We start from the raw sequence: 10,395 nt of genomic DNA, 5'->3' as shown, positions 1-10,395 counted from the left end.
GTTTCCAAAAGTATTCCTTCCTTCTGGTAAAAGGTGACTGGTTAACGCCTGTTCATCCCTGTCCAGCTTCACTACAGTTGAAGTCCAGCGGGGGAATTCAGCAGAGATTGATGGAACCGGGTTGCCATGAGAAACCACTAGTGCAGGCTGGGAGTTGCTACAGAGCTCAGAGATTCATCCTCAAGACAACAATGCCTGTCTAGGTTGTGTGTGTGTGTGTCCGTGTCTCAACAGTGTGTGAGAAACAAAATGCTAACTGTGTGTGCTTCTGAATGTGGTATGTGAGCGTGAGAAAGTCTACGCACAGAGTGAGTGAGATGACGAGCGTGTGTGGTGTGTGTGTGTGAGAGAAAGCGAGAGTGTGTGTGTAGGTGTGTGTATGGGAGAGTGTGTGTGTATACGTAGTGAAGTGGTAGTAGCTGATAAGGTGTGGTATTTCTCCTGCTGCATTCTGGGCCATATTAGGCCATCATTGTCACAAGTGGCAGCGGCATTGTGTGTGTGTGTGTGTGTGTGTTCTTTTCTCTATGGTGACAAAGCAACACCATAGACGAGGAATATGACTGGTCATTGGTTCACTACAAATTGCAGACAAAAGGGGGAGGTTCAGGGTTCGGGGGCTTGGACACCAGGAGGGCAAACTGAAAAATGACAGAAAACCAGCCAATGAAAACCAACCAATGTAATAAACGTAATCTGAAGTACAACACGAGAACACCAGGCAACACGACCACGTCACCAATGGTACAGAGAGGGAGAGAGAGAGAGAGGGCAGGAGAGGGAGAGAGAGGGCAGTAGAGAGAGCCAGAGAGGGCAGCAGAGAGAGCCAGAGAGGGCAGTAGAGAGAGAGCCAGAGAGGGCAGTAGAGAGAGAGCCAGGGAGGGCAGTAGAGAGAGCCAGAGAGGGCAGTAGAGAGAGAGCCAGAGAGGGCAGTAGAGAGAGCCAGAGAGGGCAGCAGAGAGAGAGCCAGAGAGGGCAGCAGAGAGAGAGCCAGAGAGGGCAGCAGAGAGAGAGCCAGAGAGGGCAGCAGAGAGAGAGCCAGAGAGGGCAGCAGAGAGAGAGCCAGAGAGGGCAGTAGAGAGAGCCAGAGAGGGCAGTAGAGAGAGAGCCAGAGAGGGCAGTAGAGAGAGAGCCAGAGAGGGCAGTAGAGAGAGAGCCAGAGAGGGCAGTAGAGAGAGAGCCAGAGAGGGCAGCAAAGAGAGCCAGAGAGGGCAGCAGAGAGAGCCAGAGAGGGCAGCAGAGAGAGCCAGAGAGGGCAGTAGAGAACGAGACAGGGCAGTAGAGAGAGAGCCAGAGAGGGCAGCAGAGAGAGCCAGAGGGCAGCAGAGAGAGCCAGAGAGGGAAGCAGAGAGAGCCAGAGAGGGCAGCAGAGAGAGCCAGAGAGGGCAGCAGAGAGGCAGTAGAGAGAGAACAGTTGAGAGAGTGCTAGGGCAGTAGAGAGAGAGAGAGCTAGGGCAGTAGAGAGAGAGCCAGAGAGGGCAGTAGAGAGGCAGTAGAGAGAGAACAGTTGAGAGAGTGCTAGGGCAGTAGAGAGAGAGCCAGAGAGGGCAGTAGAGAGATAGCCAGAGAGGGCAGTAGAGAGAGAGCCAGAGAGGGCAGTAGAGAGAGAGCCAGAGAGGGCAGTAGAGAGAGAGCCAGAGAGGGCAGTAGAGAGAGAGCAGTAGAGAGAGAGCCAGAGAGGGCAGTAGAGAGAGAGCCAGAGAGGGCATTAGAGAGAGAGCCAGAGAGGGCAGTAGAGAGAGCAAGAGAGGGCAGCAGAGAGAGCCAGAGAGGGCAGTAGAGAGAGCAAGAGAGGGCAGTAGAGAGAGCCAGAGAGGGCAGTAGAGAGAGCCAGAGAGGGCTAGTAGAGAGAGAGCCAGAGAGGGCAGTAGAGAGAGAGCCAGAGAGGGCAGTAGAGAGAGAGCCAGAGAGGGCAGTAGAGAGAGAGAGGGGCAGTAGAGAGAGAGAGGGGCAGTAGAGAGAGAGAGGGGCAGTAGAGAGAGAGCGAGAGAGGGCAGTAGAGAGAGAGCCAGAGAGGGCAGTAGAGAGAGAGCGAGAGAGAGCAAGAGAGGGCAGTAGAGAGAGAGCAAGAGAGAACAGTTGAGAGAGAGCAAGAGAGGGCAGTAGAGAGAGAGCGAGCTAGGGCAGTAGAGAGAGAGAGCTAGGGCAGTAGAGAGAGCGAGCTAGGGCAGTAGAGAGAGAGAGCTAGGGCAGTAGTGAGAGAGCGAGCTAGGGCAGTAGAGAGAGAGCGAGCTAGGGCAGTAGAGAGAGAGAGAGCTAGGGCAGTAGAGAGAGAGAAAGTGCTAGGGCAGTAGAGAGAGAAAGTGCTAGGGCAGTAGAGAGAGAGCGAGCTAGGGCAGTAGAGAGAGAGAGTGCTAGGGCAGTAGTGAGAGAGCGAGCTAGGGCAGTAGAGAGAGAGCGAGCTAGGGCAGTAGAAAGAGAGCGAGCTAGGGCAGTAGAGAGAGAGAGAGCTAGGGCAGTAGTGAGAGAGCGAGCTAGGGCAGTAGAAAGAGAGCGAGCTAGGGCAGTAGAGAGAGAAAGCTAGGGCAGTAGAGAGAGAGAAAGCTAGGGCAGTAGAGAGAGAGAAAGCTAGGGCAGTAGAAAGAGAGAGAGCTAGGGCAGTAGAAAGAAAGCGAGCTAGGGCAGTAGAAAGAAAGCGAACTAGGGCAGTAGAGAGAGAGCGAACTAGGGCAGTAGAGAGAGAGCGAGCTAGGGCAGTAGAGAGAGAGCGAGCTAGGGCAGTAGAGAGAGAGCGAGCTAGGGCAGTAGAGAGAGAGCGAGCTAGGGCAGTAGAGAGAGAGCGAGCTAGGGCAGTAGAGAGAGAGCGAGCTAGGGTAGTAGAGAGAGAGAGAGCTAGGGCAGTAGTGAGAGAGCGAGCTAGGGCAGTAGAAAGAGAGCGAGCTAGGGCAGTAGAGAGAGAGAGAGCTAGGGCAGTAGAGAGAGAAAGCTAGGGCAGTAGAGAGAGAAAGCTAGGGCAGTAGAGAGAGAGAAAGCTAGGGCAGTAGAAAGAGAGAGAGCTAGGGCAGTAGAAAGAAAGCGAGCTAGGGCAGTAGAAAGAAAGCGAGCTAGGGCAGTAGAGAGAGAGAGAGCTAGGGCAGTAGAGAGAGAGTGAGCTAGGGCAGTAGAGAGAGCGCGAGCTAGGGCAGTAGAGAGAGAGCGCGAGCTAGGGCAGTAGAGAGAGAGCGAGCTAGGGCAGTAGAGAGAGAAAGTGCTAGGGCAGTAGAGAGAGAGCGAGCTAGGGCAGTAGAGAGAGAGAGTGCTAGGGCAGTAGTGAGAGAGCGAGCTAGGGCAGTAGAAAGAGAGCGAGCTAGGGCAGTAGAAAGAGAGCGAGCTAGGGCAGTAGAGAGAGAGAGAGCTAGGGCAGTAGTGAGAGAGCGAGCTAGGGCAGTAGAAAGAGAGCGAGCTAGGGCAGTAGAGAGAGAAAGCTAGGGCAGTAGAGAGAGAGAAAGCTAGGGCAGTAGAGAGAGAGAAAGCTAGGGCAGTAGAAAGAGAGAGAGCTAGGGCAGTAGAAAGAAAGCGAGCTAGGGCAGTAAGAAGAAAGCGAGCTAGGGCAGTAGAGAGAGAGAGAGCTAGGGCAGTAGTGAGAGTGAGCTAGGGCAGTAGAGAGAGAGTGAGCTAGGGCAGTAGAGAGAGAGAGCTAGGGCAGTAGAGAGAGGGCGAGCTAGGGCAGTAGAGAGAGAGAGTGCTAGGGCAGTAGAGAGAGAGCGAGCTAGGGCAGTAGAGAGAGAGAGTGCTAGGGCAGTAGAGAGAGAGAGTGCTAGGGCAGTAGTGAGAGAGCGAGCTAGGGCAGTAGAAAGAGAGCGAGCTAGGGCAGTAGAAAGAGAGCGAGCTAGGGCAGTAGAAAGAGAGCGAGCTAGGGCAGTAGAAAGAGAGCGAGCTAGGGCAGTAGAAAGATAGCGAGCTAGGGCAGTAGAGAGAGTGAGCTAGGGCAGTAGAAAGAGAGCGAGCTAAGGCAGTAGAAAGAGAGCGAGCTAGGGCAGTAGAAAGATAGCGAGCTAGGGCAGTAGAGAGAGTGAGCTAGGGCAGTAGAAAGAGAGCTAGGGCGGTAGAGAGTAAGGGCTAGGGCAGTAGAGAGAGAGAGCTAGGGCAGTAGAGAGAGAGCTACGGCAGTAGAGAGAGAGAGCTAGGGCAGTAGAGAGAGAGAGAGCTAGGGCAGGAGAGAGAGAGAGAGCAAGCTAGGGCAGTAGAGAGAGAGAGCTAGGGCAGTAGAGACAGAGAGCAAGCTAGGGCAGTAGAGAGAGAGAGCTAGGGCAGGAGAGGGAGAGAGAGCTAGGGCAGTAGAGAGAGCTAGAGCAGGAGAGAGAGAGCTAGGGCAGTAGAGAGCTAGAGCAGGAGAGAGAGAGCTAGGGCAGGAGAGAGAGCTAGAGCAGGAGAGAGAGAGCTAGGGCAGTAGAGAGAGCTAGAGCAGGAGAGAGAGCTAGAGCAGGAGAGAGAGAGAGCTAGGGCAGTAGAGCGAGAGAGCAAGCTAGGGCAGTAGAGAGAGAAACGAGAGTTAGAAAGAACAAGACAAAACGGGACAGAACAACAGAAGGAGACAGTGAGAACGAGTGAGAAAGAAAAAGAGAAAAGGTTGAAAGTTGAAAACAGAAAGACCTTGAGAGGGAGACTGAGCGCTGCTTGGCGTTCTACTAGCCAGCTTTAGGAAGTAGTCTTCAGGGTCTCCGGCTAAGCAGCTGAGAGCATTGAGCTGGTTTACCATCTCTGAAAACAACCAGGCCAGAGAGCAGGAAGGGAGGAGAGCAGTGAGCAGAGAGGAAACATACAATACACACATATATTCAGAGAGGTTATATGTGTTAGGTAGTAGAATATCATATATGTTGAAGGCTAAGAGAGTACATATATTCAGAGAGGTTATATGTGTGTTAGGTAGTAGAACATCATATATGTTGAAGGATAAGAGACTACATATATTCACAATTGTGTGTATTGCCCCCAGCACAAGGTACACTTATGTAATGATAATGCTGTTTAATCAGCTTCTTGATATGCCACACGTCAGGTGGATTAATTATCTTGGCAAATGAGAAACGCTCACTTAACAGGATTGGAAAACAAATTTGTGCACAAAATTAGAGAGAAATAAGCTTTTTGTGCGTAAAGAAAATTTCTGGGATCAGTTATTTCAACTCATGGGACCAACACTTTGTTGTGTTTCTATTTTTATTCAGTACATATGTAAAGGCTAAAAGCATCATATATTCATAGACATTAGAGGTATCTGCAGGGGGGGGACTAGATATATAGTGCTTTCATTTCTAAACCAGATATAGAAGAATTTATTCTTAACTGACTTACCTAGTTAAATACAGGTTACATTTAAACAAATAAAAAGATATACACTACTGGTCAAAAGTAGCCAAAAGCATTCCAGGTGAAGCTGGTTGAGAGAATGTCAAGAGTGTGCAAAGCTGTCATGAAGGCAAAGGGTGGCTATTTGAAGAATCTCAAATATTACATATATTTTGATTTGTTTAACACTTTTTTGGTTACTACATGATTCCATATGTGTTATTTCATAGTTTTGATGTCTTGACTACAATGTAGAAAATAGTTGAAAATAAAGAAAAACCCTTGAATGAGTAGGTGTTCTAAAACTTTTGAACGGTAGTGTATATGAAAATAACCTTGAATAAAAAGATGCATTCTGTACTGTCCAATCATATGAATAATTTGACCTCAAAACCAAAATGCTGGAGTATAGAGATAAATTTAAATGTTTTGCTGCACTGTCCAAAGTGTATATTCACTGACAGTACATATAACTGCAGCTACTAGTTAGTCATGCTAGCACTATGCTACCGTATCTGCCGCTACAAGTTACTAGCTAGGATAACTAGCATCTTTAGTTAGTCATGCTAGTGCTATGCTACCATATTTACCGCTACAAGTTACTAGCTAGGCTAGCTAGCATCTTTAGTTAGTCATGCTAGTGCTATGCTACCATATTTACCGCTACAAGTTACTAGCTAGGATAACTAGCATCTATAGTTAGTCATGCTAGCGCTATGCTACCGTATTTACCGCTACAAGTTACTAGCTAGGCTAGCTAGCATCTTTAGTTAGTCATGCTAGCGATATGCTACCATATTTACCGCTACAAGCTACTAGCTAGGATATCTAGCATCTATAGTTAGTCAAGCTAGCGCTATGCTACCGTATTTGCCACTACAAGTTACTAGCTAGGCTAGCTAGCATCTTGGGACTGATCTAGGTTGAAGATACCCAGGTTAGAATAAAAAAAAAGCTTTTGAAAAATGTTTTTTATATGCTAACTAGCATCACTGGACCCATTGTTTAGAATTCTTCAGCATTTTTGCCAAGAGTTGTGGGATAATAGTTGTGGAATACTAGAATCCTCTTGTCTTAACCTTTGTTATGTTCAACCTAGGGACTAAGGCAGCGTTTTGCAAACTCAGTCCTCGTGGCCCCAAGAGGTGCACATTTTGGTTTTAGCCCTTAACACTACACAGCTGATTCAAATAATTAAAGCTTGATGATTAGTTGATTATTTGAATGAGCTGTGTAGTGCTAGGTCCAAAACCAAAACCTGCACCACTTGTGGTCCCCAGGACCGGGTTTGGGAAACCCTGGACTAAGGGAATGACCATGAGGGTTGACTACAGATAGTACAACCTCCACTATGACAAAGACTTACGCCCGTATGCATATGACCAGTGGCGCGCAGCTATAGGCACCCAATGTATATTTATGTACATTGAGCGGAGAGGGACAGGAAGAGGAGAAACACACAGTTTAATGTAAAGAGCCTACGCTTTGTGAAGTCAGAGTAAGCAAAGCAGAACACAGCAGCTCTCATTCATTAGTCACAGTGTGATCTGGAGTATGAAGGGAGGGAGGGAGGGAGGGAGGGAGGGCCAGCCCACAGAAGAGAACGCATGGAAAAAATAAAACGTCCTGGAAAAAACTGCAACACCCATACACACATCCCATACACCCATAAACACATCCCATACACCCATAAACATAAACACATCCCATACACCCATAAACACATCCCATACACCCATAAACACATCCCATAAACCCATAAACACATCCCATACAGCCATAAACACATCCCATACACCCATAAACACATCCCATACACCCATAAACACATCCCATACACCCATAAACATAAACACATCCCATACACCCATAAACACATCCCATACACCCATAAACACATCCCATACACCCATAAACACATCCCATACACCCATAAACACATCCCATACACCCATAAACACATCCCATACACCCATAAACACATCCCATACACCCATAAACACATCCCATACACCCATAAACACATCCCATACAGCCATAAACACATCCCATACAGCCATAAACACATCCCATACAGCCATAAACACATCCCATACAGCCATAAACACATCCCATACAGCCATAAACACATCCCATACAGCCATAAACACATCCCATACACCCATAAACACATCCCATACACCCATAAACACATCCCATACACCCATAAACATGAACACATCCCATACACCCATAAACACATCCCATACACCCATAAACATGAACACATCCCATACACCCACACCCATAAACACATCCCACACACCCACAGACATGCAGACACCCACATACACACATGCTGACCCACAAGCATCAGTAAAAAGAAAGAAAAGGAACAAGGTGTCACCCAAAAAGATCAGGAAGTGTTGTCTATTTCCGTTTATGCCTCAGTCAAAGCAGACTGTTAAGCTGTGGCCGTCTGGACATGGTGAACAACAATGGACAACACCGCGTGTCTACAACAACACCACTTGGCCACAACAACACCACATGGCTACAACACCACCACGTGGCTACAACACCACCACGTGGCTACAACAACACCACGTGGCTACAACAACACCACGTGGTCACAACAACACCACGTGGTCACAACAACACCACGTGTCTACAACAACACCACGTGTCTACAACAACACCACGTGGTCACAACACCACCACGTGGCTACAACACCACCATGTGGCCACAACAACACCATGTGGTCACAACAACACCATGTGGCTACAACAACACCACGTGGCTACAACACCACCATGTGGCCACAACAACACCATGTGGTCACAACAACACCATGTGGCTACAACAACACCATGTGGCCACAACAACACCATGTGGTCACAACAACACCATGTGGCCACAACAACACCATGTGGTCACAACAACACCATGTGGTCACAACACCACCATGTGGTCACAACAACACCATGTGGTCACAACAACACCATGTGGTCACAACACCACCATGTGGTCACAACACCACCATGTGGTCACAACAACACCATGTGGCTACAACACCACCATGTGGCTACAACACCACCATGTGGTCACAACAACACCATGTGTCTACAACACCACCATGTGTCTACAACACCACCATGTGGCTACAACACCACCATGTGGTCACAACAACACCATGTGTCTACAACACCACCATGTGGCTACAACACCACCATGTGGCTACAACAACACCATGTGTCTACAACACCACCATGTGGTCACAACAACACCATGTGGTCACAACAACACCATGTGGCTACAACACCACCATGTGGTCACAACAACACCATGTGGCTACAACAACACCATGTGGCTACAACACCACCATGTGGCTACAACAACACCATGTGGCTACAACAACACCATGTGGTCACAACAACACCATGTGTCTACAACACCACCATGTGGCTACAACACCACCATGTGCAACACCACCATGTGGCTACAACACCACCATGTGGCTACAACACCACCATGTGGTCACAACAACACCATGTGGTCACAACACCACCATGTGGTCACAACAACACCATGTGGTCACAACAACACCATGTGTCTACAACACCACCATGTGGCTACAACACCACCATGTGGCTACAACAACACCATGTGGCTACAACAACACCATGTGGTCACAACAACACCATGTGTCTACAACACCACCATGTGGCTACAACACCACCATGTGGCTACAACACCACCATGTGCAACACCACCATGTGGCTACAACACCACCATGTGGTCACAACACCACCATGTGGCTACAACACCACCATGTGGTCACAACAACACCATGTGGTCACAACACCACCATGTGGTCACAACAACACCATGTGGTCACAACAACACCATGTGGTCACAACAACACCATGTGGTCACAACAACACCATGTGGTCACAACAACACCATGTGGTCACAACACCACCATGTGGTCACAACAACACCATGTGGTCACAACAACACCATGTGGTCACAACAACACCATGTGGTCACAACAACACCATGTGGTCACAACAACACCATGTGTCTACAACACCACCATGTGGCTACAACAACACCATGTGGCTACAACACCACCATGTGGCTACAACACCACCATGTGGCTACAACACCACCATGTGGCTACAACACCACGTGGCCACAACAACACCATGTGTCTACAACAACACCATGTGGCCACAACAACACCATGTGGCCACAACAACACGATGACTGGATCTACATGATGCTTAGAAGCCCTCAGCTGTAGAATCAGTGTTCTTCGTGGGTGTTACTACATGCCCACGTGGTCTTCTGATGACAAAACGCTCTTTAAAAGTACTCTTATTGAAGCAGGAAGTCTCACTGAGGTCAAACAACCTTTTACAACGGAGGGGGTGATTTACTGCATTTCTCCTGTGATCTCAGCAGCTTCTTCTGGTCTCCTTAACAAATAGAGGTTGTGTGTGTGTAACCACTCACCTGTGATCTTAGCAGCCTTCTCCTCCTGGTTGGCCCTGTTCTCCTCATTCTCCTCGTCCTCCTCCTCAAAGTCATCCAGGTTGCCGATATCGGCCTGCTTCATACTCATCAGGCTGGCCAGGCTCTGCATGTCCTCGTCACTGAGACACACACAGACAGACAGAGACAGACAGAGACAGACAGAGACAGACAGAGACAGACAGAGACAGAGAGACAATCAGATTTTATTTGTGACAAATCTAACAAAGAGAAACCACAACATACAGCCATTTTGTAAAGGCCAACATCGCTCTCTCTCTCTCATAGCAGACAACCATCTCACAGGGGAGAGAGGATGATCTCAAACCTACTGTAAAACCATGTAACACATCAAGTCTCAGGACGAACAGGGAACATCACGACCTGTCTATAGTGTTATTAAACAGGTAATATCACGACCTGTCTATAGAGTTATTAAACAGGTAATATAACGACCTGTCTATAGAGTTATTAAACAGGTAATATCACGACCTGTCTATAGAGTGTTATTAAACAGGTAATATCACGACCTGTCTATAGAGTTATTAAACAGGTAATATCACGACCTGTCTATAGTGTTATTAAACAGGTAATATCACGACCTGTCT

The 10,395-nt window shown here is 48.3% G+C and overlaps 1 protein-coding gene across 1 annotated transcript in view; it reads right to left on the bottom strand.

Moving 5' to 3' along the window:
• LOC120017968 (EH domain-binding protein 1-like) overlaps nt 1-9,906 on the bottom strand; it is a 28,088-nt gene extending 18,182 nt beyond the window's left edge. The window contains exon 1 of the mRNA XM_038960928.1: nt 9,770-9,906. Coding sequence (XP_038816856.1) covers nt 9,770-9,899 — 130 coding nt within the window. The 5' untranslated portion in view covers nt 9,900-9,906. The remainder of the gene's footprint in view (nt 1-9,769) is intronic.
• Between the last annotated feature and the right edge of the window lie 489 nt (nt 9,907-10,395).

Source organism: Salvelinus namaycush, chromosome 22 (genome assembly GCF_016432855.1).
Source record: "Salvelinus namaycush isolate Seneca chromosome 22, SaNama_1.0, whole genome shotgun sequence".
In the NCBI taxonomy this organism is placed as follows: Eukaryota; Metazoa; Chordata; class Actinopteri; order Salmoniformes; family Salmonidae; genus Salvelinus; species Salvelinus namaycush.
Note: the sequence above shows the minus strand (reverse complement) of the source record. Positions and strands in the feature narration are given on the sequence as shown.